The sequence below is a fragment of the Dipodomys merriami genome, unplaced genomic scaffold (genome assembly GCF_024711535.1).
Source record: "Dipodomys merriami isolate MVZ:Mamm:240054 unplaced genomic scaffold, mDipMer1.0.p SCAF_2, whole genome shotgun sequence".
Classification (NCBI taxonomy): domain Eukaryota; kingdom Metazoa; phylum Chordata; class Mammalia; order Rodentia; family Heteromyidae; genus Dipodomys; species Dipodomys merriami.
Window position 1 is genome coordinate 58118699 of NW_027203381.1, and position 23515 is coordinate 58142213.

The 23515-nt window shown below is 47.1% G+C and overlaps 1 protein-coding gene across 3 annotated transcripts in view; it reads left to right on the forward strand.

The window, feature by feature from the left end:
* Ece2 (endothelin converting enzyme 2) overlaps nt 1–23515 on the forward strand; it is a 43732-nt gene that overhangs the window by 18697 nt on the left and 1520 nt on the right. Inside the window, exons 1-18 of one of the 3 annotated variants that reach the window (XM_070029716.1) lie at nt 6342–6355; nt 7280–7366; nt 7720–7855; nt 8042–8257; nt 8678–8802; nt 8909–9055; nt 9201–9266; nt 16085–16273; nt 16931–17073; nt 17423–17537; nt 19307–19417; nt 21450–21548; nt 21644–21721; nt 22208–22311; nt 22496–22606; nt 22739–22806; nt 22994–23184; nt 23299–23394. In XM_070029716.1, coding sequence (XP_069885817.1) covers nt 7280–7366; nt 7720–7855; nt 8042–8257; nt 8678–8802; nt 8909–9055; nt 9201–9266; nt 16085–16273; nt 16931–17073; nt 17423–17537; nt 19307–19417; nt 21450–21548; nt 21644–21721; nt 22208–22311; nt 22496–22606; nt 22739–22806; nt 22994–23184; nt 23299–23394 — 2082 coding nt within the window. In that variant the 5' untranslated portion in view covers nt 6342–6355. Of the gene's footprint in view, nt 1–6341; nt 6356–6985; nt 7036–7279; nt 7367–7719; nt 7856–8041; nt 8258–8677; nt 8803–8908; nt 9056–9200; nt 9267–16084; nt 16274–16930; nt 17074–17422; nt 17538–19306; nt 19418–21449; nt 21549–21643; nt 21722–22207; nt 22312–22495; nt 22607–22738; nt 22807–22993; nt 23185–23298; nt 23395–23515 lie in introns of those variants that run through there. The other 2 variants (XM_070029715.1, XM_070029718.1) reach the window with 2 other exon arrangements.

Here is a 23515-nt window from a genome sequence, read left to right on the forward strand (position 1 = left end):
TTCTTTCCTTCCTCTCTCTTTCTCTCTCTCACACACACACAGAGCAGTCTCTCTCTAACATCTCTAACACACAGAGCAGTCTCTAACACACACATACACATACATGGCGCTCTCTCTCTCCCTCCTTCCTTCCCCCCTCTCTCTTTTTCTCCCAGAGCTAAAACTCAGGGCTTCATGCTTGCTCAGCTTGCTTGCTCTGACAGAGCCCAACCACTTAAACTATACCTCCAGCCCAGTTTCTGTGGCGTTAAGCCACCCAGTGACATACTGCACTCCTAAGAAAGAAATATAAGTAGTTACATATATTATGGGCTAATCTTTTTTTCTATCATCATTCATGACCATATTTCTCATTCTTTGAATTCTCTCTGGAGGGACTCCATTCCTACCCTGTCCACTTAAAGGAAATCTGCAATCTATATGATGAGGGCATTTCCAGACTCATTTTATTTAAAAGACACTGTAGAAAAAGTTATCAAAAAACCTACACATTGGGCTGGGAATGTGGCCAGTGGTAGAGTGCTTGCGTAGCATGCATGAAGCCCTGGGTACCATTCCTCAGTACCACATAACAAAAAGCCAGAAGTGGCACTGTGGCTCAAGTGGTAGAGTGCTAGCCTTGAGCAAAAGAAGCTCAGGGACAGTGCCCAAGCCTTATATTCAAGCCTCAGAACTGGAAAAAAAAAAAAAAAACCAAACCATATATATATATATATATATATACACACACACACACACACATATATATATATTACACACACATACATACACATATACTATATGTAGTACATAGCCTAGTACTCATGTATGTAAGTGCATATACAAGATCTGGAAGGATTCATACCAAGCTGCTAATAATTGTCTCTACAAGTGATACAGGAATCCCAGCAGAATCATTGTTCATTTATTCAGAATGAATTTAATGTTTTATGCTATATACTTCTGGAGTAGTTTGCCTTTACAATAAAAAATATCTTAATGATTTGTGTGTGTGGGGGGGGGGATGTAATGTGACTTGAATTCAGGGCCTGGCTGCTGTTCTTGAGCTCTCTGCAGGCTTGTTAGTGGTCTACCACTTGAGCCACAGCACCACTTCCAGTTTGCTGGTGGTTAATTGGAGATAATAGTCTCACAGACTTTCCTGCACATGTTAGCTTTGAACTTCAATCTTTAGAATTCATTTTCCTGAGTAGCTCGGATTACAGTTGTGAGTCACCAGTGCTAAGCTTAATGATTATTTTTTTAAAGAGACTTAAAACAACTGGCTCTGGATGTAGTTACAACCTGTCATCCTAGCTACTCAGGAGGCTTAGATCTGAGGATCATGGTTCAAAGCCAATCCAAGCAGGAAAGTCATGAGACTCTTATCATCAAACTCATCCCCCAAAACCCAGAAGTGGAACTGTGGCTCAAGCGGTAGAATGCTAGCTTTGAGCAATAGAAACTCAGAGAAGAGTGCCCAGGCCCAGGGGGCTTCTATACACATACAAAAAAAGGTTTAAAACCAATGATACACTACTGGATATGGTGACACATATGTATAATTCTAGCACACAGGACATGGATGCAGGATCTCTAGATAAGCCTGGGCTACAAAGCCAGAAACCCGGGGCTGGGAAGGTGGCTCAGTGGAGCGCTTGCCTTGCATGCATTAGGCCCTGGGTTCGATTCCTCAGCACCACATAAGCAGAAAAAGCCAGAAGTGGTGCTGTGGCTCAAATGGTAGAGTGCTAGCCTTGAGCTGAAGAGCTGAGGGACAGTGCCCAGGCCCTGAGTTCAGGCCCTATGACCAGCAAAAAAAAAAAAGAAAGAAAGAAAGAAAAGAAAAGAAAACAAAGCCAGAAACCCCAAGTGCTGAGGATACAGCTCAAGTGGTGTAGCACTTGCCTAATGGGGTCAAGGTCCAGATTCAATCCCTATGACTGCCAAAGAGTAGTTCACTTACCAAACATCATATTCTAGTCTAAGACAAATCAGTTGACTGAGAGAGTAATACAGTGATTAAGAAGATTGGGAAGGTGGCTCAATGGTAGAATGCTTGCCTTGTATGCATGAGGCCCTGGGTTCAATTCTTCAGCACCACATAAGCAGAAGGAGCCAGAAGTGGGGCTGAGGCTCAAGTGGTAGAGCGCTAGTCTACAGCTGAAGAAAAAAGAGAAGATCAGGAAGAGTCTACACTCTAAAACTGTGTCTTCAAATTTTATGTTATGTTTATTTCCCTGAGGAGAGAAAATGAGGTTTCTTATCTGTAAAATGGAAAATCATACTGGTAAAATATACCTTGAGTCATCATAAGGAGTAAATAAATTAATATTTGTAAAGTACATAGAAATGTTAGTTATTGTTATACTGAAACCCCAAAACACTTTTATTTATTTTTTGCCAGTCCTAGGGCTTGAACTCAGGGCCTGGGCTCTGTCCTTGAACTTATCTGTGCTCAAGGCTAGCACTCTACCACTTGAGCCACAGTGCCACTTACAGCTTTTTCTGTTTATGTGGCACTGAGGAATCGAACCCAGGGCTTCATGCATGCACTCTACCATTAAGCCACATTCCCAGCCCCCCAAAACTTTTTGTTTTTGGATCCGGTCATGGGGCCTGAACTCTGGGCTTGGGCACTGTCCCTCAGCTCTTCAGCTCAAGGCTAGCACTTTACCATTGAGCCACAGCGCCACTTCCGGCTTTTTTCTTTTTGCCAGGGCCTCAGGCATGCAAGACAAGAGCTCTACCACTGAGCCACCTTCCCAGCCCCCCAAAAAAACTTTTAAAAGAACATCATTATCAGTACCCTTTGTTGCACATCCTTCCAGTCTTTTTTTCAGTCTATGCATCTATCCACTATCTGTCTTTTCACAAAAATTAGATCTTGTAAACCTTTTCTTTTCCCATCTCTTCTATCGTTTTATTTATTTTTAATTTTTAAATACTTTTTCTTCTACCATTTAGTAATGTCGCATAGTATCTCATTGATAGGTATTTGATTTATTCAATAAGTATTCTACTCTTTGACATTGAGTTTTCCTGTCCTCTTTTTTTTTTTTTTTTTTGTCGGTCATGGGGCTTGAACTCTGGGCCTGGGCACTGTCCCTCAGCTCTTCAGCTCAAGGCTAGTGCTCTACCACTTGAGCCACCACTTTTGGTTTTCTGGTGCTTTATTGGAGGTAAGAGTCTCGTAGCCTTTCCTGACTGGGCTGGCTTTGAACCACCTCCTCAGATCTCAACCTCGAGTAGCTAGGAGTACAGGCGTGAGCCACTGGCACCCAGCTGAATTTTCCTGTCCTTATTTTTTTTGTTGGGTTATGAATAGTGCTATGATGAACAAATGTTTTAGAAAAAATATCCACAATATTTCATAGCTCCTTCAATCAAGAAGTTAATTGTAGCCAAGCACCAATGGCTCATGCCTGTAATCCTAGCTACTCAGGAGACTGAGTTCTGAGGATCACGGTTCAAAGCCAGCCTGGGCAGGAAAGTCCATGACACTCTTTTTTTGGGGGAGGGGAGAGGGTCTGGTCGTGGGGCCTGAACTCTGGGCCTGGGCGCTGTCCCTCAGCTCTTCAGCTTAAGGCTAGCACTTTACCACTTGAGCCACAGCGCCACTTCCGGCTTTTTGCTTTTTGCTTATGTGGTGCTGAGGAATTGAACCCAGGGCCTCAGGTATGCAAGGCAAGCACTCTACCACTGAGCCACCTTCCCAGCCCCAGTCCATGACATTTTTTTTTTTTTTCATTATTTAGAGAATACGACACTCTTATCTCCAATTACCAGAAAACCAGAAGTGGCACTGTGGCTCAAGTGGTAGAGCACTGGCCTTGAGCTGAAGAGCTCAGGGACAGCGGCCAGGCCCAGAGTTCAAGCTCTACAACTGACAAAAAAAAAAAAAAAGTTAATTTTAACCCAAGTATTGGTGGCTCATACCTGTAAATCCTACCTACTCATGAGGCTGAGATCTGAGAATTGTGGTTCAAAGCCAGCCAGGGCAAAAAAAAAAAAAAGTCCATAGATTCTTTTTTTTTTTTTTTAATTTTTTTTTTTTTTTTTTTTATCCGGTCGTGGGGCCTGAACTCTGGGCCTGGGCGCTGTCCCTCAGCTCTTCAGCTCAAGGCTAGCGCTCTACCACTTGAGCCACAGCACCACTTCCGGCTTTTTTTTTCTTTTTGCTTATGTGGTGCTGAGGAATCGAACCCAGGGCCTCAGGCATGCAAGGCAAGCGCTCTACCACTGAGCCACCTTCCCAGCCCAGTCCATAGATTCTTATTTTCAATTAATCACAAAATAAAAAGGGACACTAGCAAATGTGATAAAGTCAAAGCTTAAAAGATGTTGGTGTGTTGGGGTATGCACTCATTTTTTGTTGCTAAGAATCCTAAGACCATGAAAAAGTCATGGCTCACTTCTTAGAAGAAAAGAAACTACTTAGAGATAGGGTTCAGTCATCCTAGCTGAAGCCCAATGCAAATGAAGCCAATTTAGGTCACCCTAGACCATCCAGCTCATGCTGAGCTACCTTTGTCTGGAATAAGCACCGAGTCAACCCACAGAACATGGAAGGTGTTAAGTGTTTACAGCGGTGGCTCACTCCTGTAATCCTAGCTACTCAGGAGGCTGAAATTTGAGGATCGCAGTTCAAAGCCAGGAAAATTCTGGGAGACTTTTATCTCCACTTAACCACAAAATACCAGAAGTGGAGCTGTAACTCAAGTGGTAGAATGCCAGCCTTGAGCTCAAGAGTTCAGGGACAGTGCCCAGGCTCCAGTATAGGCACAAAGAAAGGAAAGGAAAGGAGGTAAATGTTTGTTTTTAAGCCACAAAATTTGGTAGTGCCTGTTAGGGAGCAAAAACTAACCGATACTCAACCATCCTTTAGACAATGATTATTTCCTGATACAGTTTCCTAGAAGTAGACTTTCTGGGTCAGAATGTTCACACTTTGATACCTATTGATTCCTATTGCAAAAATGCACCAATTTATAAACTACTATAAATATGAGAGTGCCTATATTCCCCATTTTTGACAATGCTGAGCACTGATGTTTTATTTTATCATCATGATAAAATAAAATGTGCTTATATATTTTCCATTGTACTTATGAATTTAAGAATGAACTGTAAGGGCTGAGAAGGTGGCTCAGTGGTAGAGCACTTGCCTTGCATGCTCCAGTCCCTGGGTTCGATTCCTCAGCACCACATAAGAAAAAAGCTGGAAGTGGTGATGTGGCTCAGGTGGTAGAGCATTAGCCTTGAGCTGAAGAGCTGAGGGACAGCGCCCAGGCCCAGAGTTCAGGCCCCATGACCGGACCCCCCGCCCCCCAAAAAAGAATGAACTGTAAGACTGGACATTAGTAGCTCGTGGATTTTTCTGCTAGGGCTGGCTTGATCTTTCAGTCTCAGCCTGCTGAGTAGTTAGGCCTGCAGGAGCGAGTGCCCAGCAGTGTTTTTTTTTAAGGGGGGATAGGGTCTCCCTAACTTTCCCTGGCTGGCCTCACATTCACGATCTTCATGCTCTGTCTCTGAGTAGCCATCAGCTTTACAATTCTAGTTTCTAGCTATGAAGTTTGAATGATAATAATAAAAATAAAATCAAAATAAACACCTTTTATGTGCCAGGCATTGTTCCGAGCAGTTTACAAATATTTGTTTTCATTTCATTCTTAGAATCACTTTTTGAAGTAGGTATTATACTTATTTTCATTTTACAGATGGTGAAACTGAGTCAGGATTCACAATTTATCATCTTAGTAGTGACACTATACTATCTTCTACTTGAGAATGTGTAATTTTAGGGTGAAAAACTGCCTAAGAAAGGCTCATCTCCATTTCTCATCCATCCTTTCTCTGCCATAAGATTATTCCATGCCGGAACCACTTGCAGCAAGATGTCAGAGGATTGGAGTGGGAGTCATGAAATGGATTATGTATTTGCCACCACTTCAAGCCTCCTGAGGCCAAATTCATATTTTCTTTGGAGGTGAGGGGGCGAGAATGAGTCATATTCTCCCTCCCTCCCCCCCCCTCTCGTTGTAAAATACATACGGCACTCTTCAGTGCAGCAGACTGCAACACCCTGCCTGATTAAGAAATGACAATATGGAAGGCAGATGGCAGATGCATGGATGCCACACTATTGCGTTTCAGTTAAATATTGCTTGGTGTTATTTTTTCCCCCTTGTAAACCTCCCAAATCAAATCGTTTGCTTTCTCCAAGTTAGAAGTGTTAGCACGTCTTTTCTTTAAATATCTGTGCATGGCTGTTTTTTTCCCTGCCAATTTGTCACCATCTGTAACCCTCCCTTTATGAGATGATCTGATGACAGCAATTATGTTGGAGAGTAGAAGTGCTGTCTTGAAGCGACATGTAAGAGTGACATCCGTATGGCCTGTGTGTGTAGTGTGTGACACCCCTGTTCTGGGTTGTGCTGGTTGCGTGTGTACCCAGGGATAGTGTACTTTGTCTCTGGTGTGTGTTGTTGTGTATACATTGTGAGTGTGAGTGTGTGCGCATTCGATGTAGAAAGCGACCAGCCTGTGTACCCGGGGTCTGCCGGGGTCGGGGGGGGTGGTGAATGTTCCTTAGGGGGTCGTGGTTTCTCCAAGGCGTCTGAAGGGGTTGGAGAGGGGCTGCAATTTGGAGAACTGGGCCAACGAATGCTGGCAGGCGTTGAACCTGGCTCAGAGGAAGGGAATGGTGGACGATCGCAGAAGACCCTCGGGAGATGGGGAGCCGACTGCACAGCGCGATGGGGGGTGCTCCAGGGTGGCTGGAAGGCCGCGATCGCCGGCCCGGGTGCGGGGAGGGCGCCGCCGGGCTCCGCCCCTCCCCCGCTCCCACCCCCGGACGCGGCGCCGCGGGGAGGGGGGACTCGGCGGGCGGGGGCCGAGCGGGGGGCTGCGGCAGCGGCTGCGATGGCGGGCGGCGGGGCCGGGCGGGTGCCGGGGGCCTCCACCCCGGCGAGGGTCAGCCACCGGGAGCTCTGAGGCACCGCCCGGCCCGACTCTGCCATGAGCGTCGCGCTGCGGGAGCTGGGCGGCGGCACCGTGAGTGGGGGGCCCCCCGGGCCCCGGGAGAGAGGGCTGTGGGGAGGGGGCGGCGCCGGGCACCGGATTCGCCGAGGTGGTGGGCTTGGGGGGGGGGTCTGAGGATCCCCAGGCCCAAGCGCCCGGCAGGTGCGAGGGGGCGGCCCCCGCTGGCGGGAGGCCCGCAGGGCGAGGGGCCGGGGGCGGCCCTGGGCGCGCAGCCCCCTCGGCCCGACCCGGACTGGCGCCTCGGACTGTCTGGCAGATGGTGGAGTACCGACGCGCCACGCTCCGGGATGAGGACGCCTCCGAGACCCCCGTGGAGGGCGGGGCCTCGCCGGACGTCATGGAGGTGGGCAATGGGGAGGGCTCCCTCCTGTCTCACCGGGCCCCAGCGCCAGCAGGATGTCTGACAAAACTAGGAGCTCTGGGCGGTTCAGGGCGTCCCCTGCCCTCCTCTGGCTCCATCGCTGGTCTCTGCGCTGAGGCCCTGGGGAGGCGATCTAAGCCGTGACGTTGCATAAACAGGCTAGGGCTCAAGTCCACCCACCTTGTTGCCCCTGGGACCAAGGTTAGCCCCATTAGCCCCTTGGCTCCTTGGCTGTGTTAACTGGCAGTGCCTTCGCTGTTTGAAAGCATTTCTGTCGTCTTGGATCCCTGTCCTGTGGCTCCACCGCTTTTGCTCTCTTTCCCGGTGTTCTCCAGGTGGGATTCCGGAAGAGGACAAGACAACTCTTTGGCCGCCACACAAGGCTGGAGCTGATCTTGGCAGGTGTTTCTCTACTGCTGGCTACGCTGCTTCTGGGCTGCCTGGTGGCCCTGGGGATTCAGTATCACAGAGGTAGGTGGGCTCACAACTGTCACGAGTCCTTATAGCTGGGGGAGGGGGTGAGGAGGCCGAGGGGCCTCTCAGATTTTCTCTGGAAGGAGCCAGCCTTCTCATTTTCCTGTCCTCATTGTCCTTCCAAAGAGATTGCCTCTCACAAGCTGACAGTCTCCTACCCCTTCATCATGCTCCCTGCCACAGACCCATCTCACAGCACCTGCCTCACAGAGGCCTGCATTCGAGTGGCTGGAAAAATCCTGGAGTCTCTGGATCGAGGGGTAAGCCCCTGTGAGGACTTTTACCAGTTCTCCTGTGGAGGCTGGATTCGAAGGAACCCCCTGCCTGATGGGCGTTCTCGCTGGAACACCTTCAACAGCCTCTGGGACCAGAACCAGGCCGTACTGAAGCACCTGCTTGGTGAGTGAGGCTGTCAAGGAGGCTTGGTATCCAGCATGGGCTCTGCACTTAGTAGGTAATCAGTAAATGTCTATGAGTGAAGAAGTGAATAGATGATTCTGTGAAAACTCTTGAAGGAGGGCATGCAGACAGCAGAGGGCTTTGAGAACTGCAGATGGATTGAGAGTTAGACCTCTGGGAATAATGGAGGCGTCCTCCTCTCTGTATGGTTGAGATGTAAGCACCAGGTTTTTACAGTAAGCACCTTGGTTTTTACAGATGAGGAAAAGCCACAATTTTCTGTGCTAGTCTTGTTGGGTCTGCAGAAATAGGACTACTTATAGAAAGGGCAAGGAGAAGGACCAAGCAAATACCAGGGTCTCCCGCTCAACTGGTAATGGTTATCTAATCGCTATGTGGATCCTGTGTTATGCCCTGTAGAGAATACCACCTTCAACTCTAGCAGTGAAGCTGAGAGGAAGACCCAGCGCTTCTACCTGTCCTGTCTACAGGTGGAACGCATTGAGGAGCTAGGAGCCCAGCCTCTTCGAGACCTCATTGACAAGGTTCTGGGTTGGGATTGTGGACAGAGGGGAGAAGGAGGGAAAGGACATGGTCCTAGAAAACTTTGGGAGACCTGTGCCAGAGGCTTCATTTACTATCTCTGCTTAGATTGGTGGTTGGAACATTACGGGGTCCTGGGAGCAGTACAACTTCATGGAGGTGCTGAAGGCAGTAGCGGGGACCTACAGAGCTACTCCGTTCTTCACTGTCTACATCAGTGCTGATTCAAAAAGTTCCAACAGCAATGTCATCCAGGTGGGAAGGGTGAGGAGGGGCTCATGGATGTTTTGCTGAACCCAGGCTCCCCTTCCCAGTGATAGGCTGGGATGGGCCTTTCATTGTGCACATGGGCCCATGTTCTAGAAGGGAGGGGAACTGTTTTATTCCTGTGCTCTTGCAGGTGGACCAATCTGGACTCTTTCTGCCATCTCGAGATTACTACTTAAATAGAACTGCCAACGAGAAAGTAAGGAGTCTCTTCAGAACCCATCCCAGCCCTTCTTCAATGGGCTGATCCTCATGTACTTTTTTCTTTGCTCAGTGAGCTGACCTTCCTTTCTCCCTTTCCTCCTCTTTCCCTTTCCTCCTCTCTCCCTCCCTTCATTCCTCTTATTTATGATACTTTTTCTGACAGTTTTGGAGCCTTAACTCATGGCCTGGGTGCTGTCCCTGAACTCTCTTTGCTCAAGGCTAGAGTTCTACCACTTTTAGCCACAGCTCTACTTCTGGACTGAATGGTTAATTGGAGATAAGAGTCTCACAGGGACTTTTCTGCCTGGCTGGCTTTGAACCACAATACTCAGATCTCAGTCTCCTGAGTAGCTAGGATTACAGGTGTGAGCCATCAGAACCCAAGCCATTCTTTCAGGAGACATTAAAAAGATAAACTTTTTGTAGTGATGGGGATTGAATCCAGGGCCTGGTGTGTACCACAAAAGTTTTCCACAACTGAGCTGCATTCCCAGCACCCCCTTTTTTTGTACCAGTCTTGGGGTATGAACACAGGGCCTGGGCACTGTCCCTGAGCTTTTCTGCTCAAGACTAGTGTTTTACCACTTCAGCCACAGCTCCACTTCTGGCTTTTTGGGTGCTTAGTTGGAGATAAGAGTTTCATGACTTTTCTGCCTGGGCTGGATTCAAATTATAATCCTCAGATTTCAGACTCCTGGGTAGCTAGGATTACAGATATGAGCTCCCAGTGCACAGCTCTCCCAGCCCCTTTGAAAATTTCTCTTGGTGGTGCTAGGGATTGGACTCAGGGCCTCATGTGTGCTGGGCCAGTACTATTCCCATTATGTTTTAACTCTCACCCCAGGAACATGTTTTATGAGCACCTATGGCATGTAAGATATGATGGAGAATTCTGAGATGCAAGTTTCAGAGCCATTGTCAGTGATGATGGGTTTGTGGACCCAGATAGCTGAGCAAAGACTCTAAAGAGAGTCTGAAGGACTCAGAGGACATTTCCTAAAGAGCTGAATTTGAGCTGGGCCTTGTAGAAGAGACAGGAGCATATTAGGGTGGGGAGAACAACTTTAACAAAAGCGTGGGGGGGGGTAGGTTTATTTGGATCATAGGAAGGGGTCCAGGTTGGCAAGCTATGACACTAGTTCAGATAGGAGGTTGGAAGGAGGGTCGGGACTATTCTGTATTCTCCAGAAATTTCTCACATGCTTCAGGGCAGGGAGGAAATGACATAGTGAGCAGGGAAGCCAGTTAGGCTGGGGTTGAGTAGAGGCAAGAGAAGAAGCCTGGAGATGAGGCAAGCATCTTTGCAGCACTTCAGCTCTGAGTTGGCGAGAGCCTAGGTGAGGAAGTGTCAGGGGAACATTAGAAAGAAGAGGCTGCAAGTCGAGCACCAGTGGCTCACGCCTGTAATCCTAGCTACTCAGGAGGCTGAGATCTGAGTATCACAGTTCAAAGCCAGCTCCCTTATTCTCTCTCTCTCTCTCTTTTTTTTTGGGGGGGGTCTGGTCATGGGGCCTGAACTCTGGGCCTGGGTACTGTCCCTTAGCTCTTCAACTCAAGGCTAGTGCTCTACCACTTGAGCCACAGCGCCACTTCTGGCTTTTTTCTTTTTCCTTATGTGGTGCTGAAGAATCAAACCCAGGGCCTCAGGCATGCAAGGCAAGCGCTCTACCACTGAGCCACCTTCCCAGCCCCTCCCTTATTCTCTCCCTTCCCTTCCCTCCCCTTCCTTCTGCTCCCTTCCCTTCCCCTCTCCTTCCCTTCCCTTCTTCCTTTTGTGCTGATCCTGGGGCTTGAATTCAGAACTTGGGTGCTCACTTTGAGCTTTTCCAGTCAAGGCTAGTGTTCTACCACAGAAGCCACAGTTTCATTTTGGCTTTGAGTAGTAAATTGGAGATAAAAGTCTCACAGACTCTTTTGCCTGGGCTGGTTTCAAACCTAGATCCTTAGATTTCAGTCTCCTGTGTAGTTTAGGATTAAAGGCATGGGTCACTGGGCATATTCCCTCCCACTTTTTTTTTTTTTTTGCCAGTTCTGGGGCTTGAATTAAGGGCCTGGGCACTATCCCTGCGCTCTTCAGCTCAAGGCAAGTACTCTACCACTTGAGCCACAGCACCATTTCTGGTTTTCTAGTGGTTTTTATTGGAGATAAAAGTCTCATGGACTTTCCTGCCCCAGCTGGCTTTGAACTGTGATCCTCAGATCTCAGCCTCCTGCATAGCTAGGATTACAGTGTGAGCCACAGGCGCCCGGCCTACTTCTGGCATTTTCTGTAGTACTGCGGAATTGAACCCAGGGCTTCATGCATGTTAGGGAAGCACTCTTATCACTAAGCCACATTCCCAGCCCCACCCTCCCACTTCTTAAACCAATTTTAATAGGTCTTATTGTTTTATTTCCATAATGCATATAGTACTTTGACCACATTCACCCTCATTCACCCTTTCTCCTCTTATCGATACTCATCAACAGACCCTGTTTCACTACATTTAAATTCATTTCTTTTGGTGTATATTAATTCTTACCAAAGAGTTTTACTGTATTTCACATGTACTTATATTTTATTTTATTTTTATTTTTTATTTTTTGGGTCCGGTCGTGGGGCCTGAACTCTGGGTCTGGGCGCTATCCCTCAGCTCTTCAGCTCAAGGCTAGCACTCTACCACTTGAGCTACAGCACCACTTCCTTTTTTTTTTGCTTATGTGGTGCTGAGGAATCGAACCCAGGGCCTCATGCATGCAAGGCAAGCGCTCTACCACTGACCCACCTTCCCAGCCCTGTACTTATATTTTAATCACAATAACCACCTCTATGGATTTCTTTTCCCATATTCCCACACTCCCACATCCTTTTTGGTGTTTTGTTTTTGTTTTATGCTGGTCCTGGGGCTTTAACTCAGGGCCTGGGCACCGTCCTTGAGCTTCTTTTTGTTCAGTGCTAATGCTGTATCACTTAGCCACAGCTTAACTTCTGGATTTTTCTGAGTAGTATATTAGAGATAAGAATCTCACAAATTTTCCTTCCCTGGCTGGCTTTGAACTATCATCCTCAGATCTCAGCCTCATGAATAGCTAGGATTACAAGTGTGATCAAGGTGCCAGGCTCCACTTTTTTTTTTTTTAACAGCTTTCAATGAGATTTACTTTTTTGGGGGGAAGGAGGGGTCAGTTGTGGGGCTTGAACTTGGGGCCCAAGTACTGAGCTTTTTTGCTCAAGGCTAGCACTCTACCACTTAGAGCTTTACCACCACTTCCGGTTTTCTGTTTGTTATTGGAGATAAGGGTCTTCTGGACTTTTCTGCCTGGACGAGCTAGGAACTGCGGTCCTCAGATTTCAGCCTCCTGAGTAGATAGAATTACAGGCATGAGTCACCAATGTCCCACTTTCAATGAGATGTCTTAATGTCGTCATACTAAGGCACATTGTGTTTTGATATTATTCATTCTCTAGTCTTTTTTTTTTTTTTTGCCAGTCCTGGGGCTTGAACTCAGGGGCCTGGGCACTGTCTCTGAACTTCTACTACTTGAGTCGTAGCACCACTTCTGGCTTTTGTGTTTATGTGGTACTGAGTAATAGAACCCAGGGCTTCATTAATGCAAGGCAAGCACTTTACCACTAAACCACATTCCCAGACTGTATTATTTTCTTTCCTTCTCTCCCAAACTCTTTGTATCTCCAAACAATCCCATAACTATCAAGTTCTGTATGTGTGTGTGTGTGTGTGTGTGTGTGTGTGTAATATATGTATGTCATTAAAACCTAGATTCCACAAATGGTAAAAAAAAAAAAATGATGAAAACTAAGTCTTTTTTGTCAGTCTTGGGGCTTGAACTTGGCCTGGGCACTCTCCCTCAGCTCTTCAGCTCAAAGCAAGTACTCTACCACTTGAGCCACAGTGCCACTTCCAGTTTTCTGAGTGGTTTATTGGAGATAAGAGTCTCATGGATTTTCCTGCCCAGGCTGGCTTTGAACTGCTATCCAAAGATCTCCTGAGTAGCTAGGATTATAGGCGTGAGATTCCGTCACCCAGCAAAAACAAAGTCTTATACTGAGAGTAAGGGCACACATAGTAGAGAGAGAGGTATAATGGGAGATTGTATGAGATTCCCCCTTAAAATTTGGGGTAATTGGGATTGATACTCAGATCTCTTCCTCTGCTACTACCAAGAAAGAGGAGCAGGGGGGCAGGGGGGGCGGGGAGGATGGGAAGGGATGAGAGGGGAAACAAAGGAGGAGGCTACAATGCTTGATAAGAAATGTATTCACTATCTTGCCCATGTAATTGTAACCCCTCTGTACAGTATTTTCACAATAAAATAAGAAGAAGAAGAAGAAGAAAAAAGAGGAGCAGTAAGGAAGAGACAGAGAAAAGGAGAAATTTTGCAGTAAAGAGAATGGATATACGGAGTGCTAAAACTTTTCAATGAAGTAGAAGAAGAAACGGCCTTTAGCAATTAAGAGAGCTCAGGATGGTGCTTCAGGTTAAGAATGGGGAGTGAGGTAGAAACCAGTGGCTTATGCCACTGAGCTACTCAGGAGGCTGAGATCTGAGGATTGCAGTTTGGAGCCAGGAAAGTCCAGAAAACAATTATCTCTAATAAACTACCCCCCTCCTCCCCCAAAAAAGCCAGAGGTGGAGCTGTGGCTTAAGTAGTAGAATGCTGCCTCAGGCCCAGTGCCAGTGGCTCACACCTATAATCCTAGCTACTCAGGAGGCTGAGATCTGAGGATCATGGTTCAAAGTCAGCCTGGGCAGGAAAGTCTGTGAGACTCTTATCTCCAATAAACCACCAGAAAACCAGAAGTGGTGCTGTGGATCAAGTGGTAGAGCACTAGCCTTGAGCTGAAGAGCTGAGGGACAGCACCCAGGCCCAGAGTTCAAGACCCACCACTGACAGAAAAAATAAGAAAAGAATGCTAGCTTAGAGTAAAAGGCTCTGGGACAGTGCCCAGGCCCTGAGTTCAAGCCCCACGACTAGTATACACACAAAGAAGAGTGAACAATAAAATCAGGCATAGTTGCACATACCTGTAATCCCTAGAACTGGCCCATATATACACACACAGAATAGGCTGCCAATTGCTAGTGGCTCATGCCTGAAATCCTAGCTACTCAGGAGGCTGAGATCTGAAAATCACAGTTCAAAGATAGCCCAGGCAGGAAAGTCTGAGACTCTTATCTCCAAAAAAAGCCGGAAATGGAGCTGTAGCTCAAGTAGTAGAACACTATTTTTGAGTAAAAACGTTCAGAGACAGTGCCCAGGCCCTGAATTCAAGCCTCAGGACTAGGACACACACACAAAGAGTAGAGAGTAAAACCAGGCATGGTTGCACATACCTATAATTCCAGCACTTAGGAAAGGCTAATGAATGATGAGATCATGTCTTAAAAAAAAAAAAAAGTGGGTGGTGATCTCTGAAAAGAGGGCTACAAGAGTTGGTGCTGAGCAGTGTTGAGGGTCTGTTTGTGCCTTTTTCTCCCTTCCATCAGCCAATATTTACTGAGAACATACTCTATGACAGACAATGTGCTGGAGCCTGAGACAACAGGGGTGAGGGCAAAGCAACCAGCGTGCTCATGTAGCTCTAGGGCCGCTGGGTACAGGCAAGATGATTGCTCTGGACCTAGTAGTGTTCAGACCTGAGCCACATTCTGAATCTGCCATGTGAGTGAAGTTTGTGAGAGAAGTCAAGTCATGTCACCTTCCAAAGCTTATTCTTCTAGGTAAAATGGAACTTAAATCTATGCAGTTGTGGTGTGTGTGTGTGTGTGTGTGTGTGTGTGTGTGTGTGTGTGTGTGTGTATATATATATATATATAAAGCAGCAAGTTTGAGGTCTGGAGGATGAAAAGTAGAAGAGAGTTGAAGCTGCCAGGGGCCAGATTACCTTAGGGGTCCAGTCAGCTGTTCAAGTGAAGGCATGTGGCCACTGATGGAGTGGGACAACCAAAGGGCCTTAAAAAATGGGAAGACAGGGGCTGGGAAGGTGGCTCAGTGGTAGAGCGCTTGCCTTGCATTACGGGAGGCCCTGGGTTTGATTCCTCAGCACCACATAAGCAAAAAGAAAAAAGCCAAGAGTGGTGCTGTGGCTCAAGTGGTAGAGTGCTAGCCTTGAGCTGAAGAGCTGAGGGACAGCGCCCAGAGTTCAGGCCCCACGACCAGACTCCCTCCCCCCAAAAAAATAAGAAGACAAAGCAGTATAGGAAATAGACCATCCATGTGGCAAAGCCAATTCTGTGTTTAGCCCTGTTGTTGGATATGGTGATGGATAGTAGCAGTAATTTGAACAACACTCTTCTGCAGGGAAGTCGATGACATGCAAATACATAGGTTAATAAGCAAGACAGATCAGACAGTGATAAGCATGGTATCAGAAATGACACAAGGTCACAGGAGGAAGGCTTCCATCAGTAACATAATGTAGAAGAGATAATGGAAGCGAGCACTGCTGGCTTATGCCTGTAACCCTAATCTCTCCGAAGGGTGAAATATGAGGATCGTGGTTCAAAGCCAGCCTAGGCAGGAAAGTCCATGAGACTTATTTCCATAAACTTCCAAAAAATCAGAAGTGGAGCTTTGCCGTAAGTGGTAGAGCACTATCTTTGAGCAAAAATGTTCAGAGCCAGTGCCCAGGCCCTGACTTCAAGCCCCTTGACAGAAAAACAAAACTAAGAGAGAGATAGGAGAGAGAGAGAGAGAGACAGACAGACAGACAGACAGACAGAAAGACAGAGACAGAGAGAATGGACCGAACAGATTCCAGCTTTGGGCAAGACTTCTTGCTGGCTCTGAGGATAACTGGGGGTTTCACAGGTGCTCACTGCCTACCTGAACTACATGGAGGAGTTGGGAATGCTGCTGGGTGGACAGCCAGCCTCCACCCGGGAACAGATGCAGCACGTGCTAGAGTTGGAGATACAACTGGCCAACATTACAGTGCCTCAGGACCAGCGGCGAGATGAGGAGAAGATCTATCACAAGATGAGCATCACAGAGCTGCAGGTGGGGCAGGAATGGTACTGGGAGGGGCTAGCCTTTGGCAAGACTACCGGCTTTCCCTTCTATTTTTCACAGTCAACTAGTCTGTCTTGATTCCCCTGCTTCCCAGGTACAGTTGTTATCTGGAAAGAAAAAAGGTCATCATTTTAAGCCACCTCTCTCAAGACCATCCTTTGGTCTTTTTTTGTTGCATAGAGAGACCCATGGAGAAATTGTGTTACATTTTAGAAACTGGGATAAGATGTCCACAAAACAACAAGAATACATGTGTCTGAATCTCCCTCAGATCCCTACCAAGTGAGCCCTTTTGGTGTTGGATTATGGAAAGGTTAGGGAAGGAGCAGTTCTGGAGAAGCCAAGCATGTGCAAGGCATTGTGGGAGTGGTATTTTATCAACTGTTATGAAAATATTGAATATCTGTGTCCCAGCTGAATATCACACATGCTGGTTTTCCTTGTATAGTATGTGGTTGGGCTCCCAGACTGAGGGGCTCTCAAGCCTGGAAAAGGGATTATTGCAGGAAAAATCGGCCAAGCAGCCAGTCACTGTTGCCATGGCAATGGGAAGAACTCCCAGGCTACAGCATCATGGCGGGAGGGGTCTGTTGGGAGAAGAAGGGACAGAGGAAGAAGTCTGAGACTTTTCTTTTTCTTTCTCAGGCTCTGGCACCCTCCATAGATTGGCTTGAGTTCCTGTCTTTCTTGCTGTCACCTTTGGAATTGGGTGACTCTGAGCCTGTGGTGGTATATGGGACAGATTACTTACGGCAGGTGTCAGATCTCATCAACTGCACGGAACCGAGGTGGAGTGGAGGGGAGTCCAAGGTGCAGAGGGTGGGGCTCAGGGCTCTGTGGAGATTGCTGTTGGGGGTCATGTGCATTCAGACAGAGTGGCATTTGATAAACCCCTGGACCTTTCCAATATCCATGAATGTCTGTAGGCTCTTCCTCTAGGCTGTGACTTCCATTCCTACATCTTGCTCCAAGTTGACTGAAGTCTGCGGGCAGGTGTGTGGTACCAGGGTTGAGACAGGGACTCTAGAATAGCTCTCACAGGTTCCTCTCAGGACTCCTGCACATTCTTGGGCACTGGTTGGAGGCAGGGAAAGGTATCCCAGATGTCCTTTCCTTATTTTCTTGTATGGATGCCAGTATCTTGAACAATTACCTGATCTGGAACTTGGTTCAGAAGACAACCTCCAGCCTGGATCGACGTTTTGAATCCGCACAAGAGAAGCTGCTGGAGAGCCTGTATGGCACCAAGAAGGTGGGCTCTCTGCTTCTGCTCCCTGCTTTATGCCAACCTAGGGTTGCTAAACACCTACAATATGTCAGGTACATTTGCCTCATGGGGTGCAGAGGCCTGGTGTGGAGCCGAGTTTGATAGGAAGCCGTCCTGAGTTCCTAACACCTCCATTTTTAACCTGCAGGACCTGGGGCATGTCACTGAGTTTCTCTGTCTTTCCATTTCCTAGGCTATAAAGCAGGAATAATTGCAGGGCAGTCATTAGGATTTACTGGATTAACATAAGTGAAGCACTTACCTTCTTCATGGTCTAGTGACTCAGCTTTGATGATGAGGATGAAGACAAATAAATGCTGTTGTTTGTTTCAGGATGCTCTTTAAATAAGGACAATACACTTCAAAACATATTACATTTGGAGTGTAATTTGATTCACAATAAATCAAACATCTTCTTTGTGCTATAGGGAAGAGTAGGGCAGCACTCTACCTGGGGAGCATTGGGGGAAGCAGTAGGAAAGCTTTCCTTCAAAAGAAGTAAGTGTCTTTTGAAGAAAGAGTTTGTGACAGTGTCATTCCAGGCTGAAGAAACAAGAGGTGCAAATTCCCAGAGGCCATAGGAATAGGACATGATGGGTTTGTACATGTTCTGGTAGGAGCTTGAGAACAGGACAACAGAGGTTGGATATACACAGGTGGGCATGGGCCATTTATGAAGGGACCTGTCTGTTCTGTTAAGAAAACTGTTGTTGCTGAGCGCCTGTGGCTCTGTGGCTTACGCCTGTAATCCTAGCTACCCAGGAGGCTGAGATCTGAGGATCGAGGTTCGAAGCCAGCCCGGGCAGTAAAGTCTGTGAGACTCTTATCACCAATAAAACACTAGAAAACTGGAAGTTACGCTGTGGCTCAAGTGGTAGAGCACTCGCCTTGAGCTGAAGAGCACAAGGACAGCCTTAAGCCCAGACTTCAAGCCCCATGACCAACACCCCCCCCCCCCCCCGCGCGCAAAAAAAGAAGAAGACTGTTGTTGAGTCCTCCATAGAGGAGAAACATGGCAGTAACCATGGAAACACAGCATTTTGGACATCCAAATAGATAATGGAGGGGAGTGCCCTGGGAAGAAGGGAGATGAGACAGACATCTGACAAGGTGTCAGGCTTCTTCAGGCAAGAAATGATAGAAGAGACATGAAGACAAGCCAGTAGAGGCTAGGTGATGGAGGATGGAGGAAGCTTGGATAATGCCCAGGTTTTTGGCATGAGAAATAGGCTGGATTTAAGCCAGAATTGTGGACCTAAATAAAGAAACTTTTTTTTTTTTTGGTTGGTCTCGGGGCTTGAACTCTCGGCCTGGGTACTGTCCCTCAGCTCTTCAGCTCAAGGCTAGTGCTCTACCACTTGAGCTACAGCACCACTTCCTGTTTTATGAGTGGTTTGTTGGAGATAAGAGTCTCATGGACTTTCCTGCGAGACTTTCCTGTCTGGGCTGGCTTTGAACTGCCATTCTCAGAGCTCAGCCTCCTGAGTAGCTAGGATTACAGGTGTGAGCTACTGGCACCTGGCTAGTAAAAGAAACTTTTGAACTCCAATGTGACCTCTCAGAAACATTAGAGGAGAGTGCTGAGAATTTAGTAGGTAGCAGTTGTGCTCCTGTTGAGGTTTTGCTGCTAGGGTTGGAGTAGTTTGAGATATTTTCCATTATTCCTCCTGAGACTTAGGGGGAAGCCCAAGCTTCTGTTGTCTAGAGCTGAGAAGGGCCTTCAGAGCAAACTCTAGGTCCTTTGTCCTTTACAGTCCTGTACACCAAGATGGCAGACCTGTATCTCCAACACAGATGATGCTCTTGGCTTTGCCTTGGGCTCCCTGTTTGTGAAGGCTACATTTGACCGACAAAGCAAGGAAATTGTGAGTCTGTAGGCTTCTTCCAGTATTGTCTTTTGCTTTGTTTAAAATTCACTGTATATGTATGTGTGTGCATATAGAAAAAATAGGAGGAAATTCATAAACAAATGAAAAGTGGTTGCTTGGATCGTGGAATTAAGAGATTTTATAGATTGGGCATTGGTGGTTCATGCCTTTAATCCTAGCTACTTAGGAAGCTGAGAGCTGAGGATCTTGGTTCAAAGCCAGCCCAGGCAAGAAAGTCTATGAGACTCTTATCTCCAATTAACCACTGGAAATAGAGCTGTTGCTCAAGTGATAGAGCACCTTGAACAAAAAAGAAGCTCAGGGACAGTACCCAGACCCTGAGTTCAAGCCCCTGGACTGGCACAAAGAGAGAGAGGAGAGAGAAGGGGAGGAAGGGAGGGAGAGGAGAGGGAGAGAGATTTTATTGTTGTTTTTAATAGTTTTCTGTATTTTTGTATCTATTTGTGCCTATTCTGGGCTTGAATTTAGGGCCTGGGTATTGTCCCTGAGCTTTTTCACCATACTTCTACTTCTGGCTTTTTTGTTAGTTAATTGGAGATAATAGTCTCATGGACTTTCTTGCCTAGGCTTGCTTTCAACTATGATCCTCAAATCTCAGCCTCCTGAGTACCTAGCATTATAAGCATGAGCCACTGGTACCTGGCTATTTTTTGAATCTTTAAATTGAGTTTATGGCTGGAAAGGTGGCTCAGTGGTAGAGTGCTTGCCTTGCATGCATGAAGCTCTGGGTTTGATTCCTCAGCACCACATAAGCAGAAAAAGCCGGAAGTGGCACTGTGGCTTAAGTGGTAGAACACTAGCCTTGAACTAAAGAGCTCAGGGACAGTGCCCAGGCCCAGAGTTCAGGCCCCACGACCAACAACAACAACAAAAAAAGAGTTTATATTACCATATAACTAGAAAATAATACTAATCTGATAGGAGATGATGATATATTTGATTAAGGTATTATCCATATGGATGTTTGTGGCAGTATTGCTTATAATTGTGGGAAATAAAACAACTTTAGTCTGGGTGCTGGGTGCTCATTCCTGTAATCTTAGTTACTTAGGAGGCTGAGATTTGAGGATAGCAATCCAAAGCCAGGCTGAGCTGACAAACCTGAGACATCCTTTCCTCCAATTAACCATCAAAAAGCCAGCATTGAAGGCATGGTTCAAGTGGTTGAGCGCCAGTCAGAAGTAAAAATGATAAAGAAGAGAGTGAAGCCTTGAGTTTGAGCTCTAGTACCAACACACACACACACACACACACACACACACACACACACACACGCACGCACACGCACACACACATGCACACACACGACACAGGAAATATAAATTGAGCTGGGTGCTGGTGGCTCATACCTGTAATCCTGCCTTCTCAGGAGGCTGAGATCTGAGGATTGTGGTTAAAGCCAGCCAGGCATAAAAGTCCCTGAAACTCTTACCTCCAATTAACCACCAAAAAGCTGGAAATAGAGCTGTGTGACTCAAGTAGAGTACTAGCCTTGAGCTAAATAGCTCTGGGATAGTGCTTAGGCCAAGTTCAAGCCCAAGGGCAATAAACTAGCTGGGCATAATGGAACACACTTGTAATCTAACAGTTAGGAGTCTAAGTCAGCAGGATTATGAGTTTGAGGACAGCCAAGGTTACACAGTGACGTGTCTCAAGATTCACTGTATTCATAAACTGACATGTTGAACTGAAACTCCTTTATACAACTAAAGATAAATTTAAAAATATATTAAATAAAAAATCAGTGTACTATATTAAACTATAATATTAATTATTTCCAGTTAAAATGTTTAAGTAGGAAAATAAAGCTATCTACAATGCTAATACCTTCAAGTATGATGTGTTCTTCTCATTCCTGGAATGTTCAGACTTTCTTCATGACATTCCATGAGCAGTGAATGGACATTCTACAGCTTAATGGAGGAGCAGGGATAGCATCCTGGGGTGGATGAACAAGCAGGGATGCATTAAGTGCACGTGGAGGCTGACTTGTGTCTTTCCCATCCAGGCAGAAGGCATGATCAGTGAAATCCGGTCTGCTTTTGAGGAGGCCCTGGGACAGCTGGTTTGGATGGATGAGAAAACCAGGGAGGCAGCCAAGGAGAAAGTGAGTGGAGTTGGAGCACCATCTTGAGGTAGGGATTGAAGATACAGTTTTGCTGGGAACTGAGTAGGGAAACCCATAACCCTGGGTCTCTTCAGGCAGATGCTATCTATGATATGATTGGTTTCCCGGACTTCATCCTAGAGCCCAAAGAGCTAGATGATGTGTACGATGGGGTGAGTACCTGTGCACATAGCACTGACTTTCAGCCCCAGAGAAGGCACTGGCCCCAGGTTTCCATAGCTGGGGCTTTAACAGTGGGAGGGAAGGAACTGCTTGTTGGTTTTTGTTAGAGGCAGATATAAACAACCAATATTGCTTCAGTGTTGAGCCTCTGTGCCTAGATGGCAGTAAAACATAGTGTTAATGAGCTAGTAGAGATTTGGAGTCAAGCCTGAGTTAAATTATATCTATCCTGATCAACTCTAACCTTGGATAAGTTTCTTCATCTGTAAAATGGAGATCCTACTAGTAATCTACCTCAGAGGTTGGAAAAAAACACACCTGTAGCATAAACATTGGCAATTATCTATGAGCTACTTGACTCCTGTTTTATAGTCGAGTAAACTGAGGCTAGGAGATGCTAATTAGTAGCCAAGTTGAGGACTATTATCTTCTCCAACATGTTCTTACTTGCTCTCTATTTCTCAACATTCTCATAGTATGAAGTTTCTGAAGACTCCTTCTTTCAAAACATGTTGAATTTATATAACTTCTCTGCTAAGGTGATGGCTGACCAGCTCCGCAAGCCTCCCAGCCGTGACCAGTGAGAATAGAAGACCACAGATTTGAGGGCACCAGGGGGAAGGATGGGGTGAAAGGGAAAGGGAGGGATGAATGTTTCCAAGGGGTGGTACAAGGCTCTTGAGAAGCAGCGTACCATTGGGCTGCTAGTTGGGGGGCATCGACAGAATCTAAGAACTCAGCCTCTCCCTCCCTCTTTCTTCCAGGTGGAGCATGACCCCCCAGACAGTGAATGCCTACTACCTTCCAACCAAGAATGAAATAGTCTTCCCTGCTGGCATCCTGCAGGCCCCTTTCTATGCCCGCCACCACCCCAAGTGTGTCTGAGGCAGGAGGGGCTGGGTGTCAGGGCCTGGGCCTGTGGGTGAGCTGGGAGCACAACTGAAAGGGGGAAGGATGATACACAAGTCCCCCTACTGTGTCCTCATTCAGCATTCCTCATCTACCAGGGCCCTGAACTTTGGTGGCATTGGCGTGGTAATGGGCCATGAGTTGACACATGCCTTTGATGACCAAGGTAGGGGCCCATGGAGTTGTCTCCTCCAGCCTAGAATTTCCAGTGGCTCCTGCAAGGCCTTGGGATATTGGGGGCAGGCCCTAGGGGCTCTAGGGGCCTGGAATCTGTGGACCAGGTCTGGTGGGAGTGCTCTTGCCCTCCAAGAGGAGAACTATATTGGTGGGGTGCAAAGGTGAGTTTTCCTCAGGGCGTGAGTATGACAAGGAAGGAAACCTGCGGCCCTGGTGGCAGAATGAGTCCCTAGCAGCCTTCCAGAACCACACTGCCTGCATGGAGGAACAGTACAACCAGTACCAGGTCAATGGGGAAAGGCTCAATGGCCGCCAGACGCTGGGGGAGAACATCGCTGACAACGGGGGGCTTAAGGCTGCTTACAATGTGAGTGGCCTGGTGGGCCTCCAGTGGCCAAGACCTGTGGGTGTGAGTGGAAGGGCGTGGGGGGAGTGGCAGACCTGGGGGAGGGACTTGCTACCCACTTTCTCCCTCCCGCAGGCTTACAAAGCATGGCTGAGGAAGCATGGGGAGGAGCAGCAGCTGCCTGCCGTGGGGCTCACCAACCACCAACTCTTCTTTGTAGGATTTGCCCAGGTACTGCCCCCTGGAAGAACTGGGGTGTACCCTTCTCCCTTCAGGGCATATCATGAAGTCAGTTACACAAGAAAGGGCTGGGAAATGGGGCTGAAGTTGGGGTGGAGAAGGCTTGTGTCCA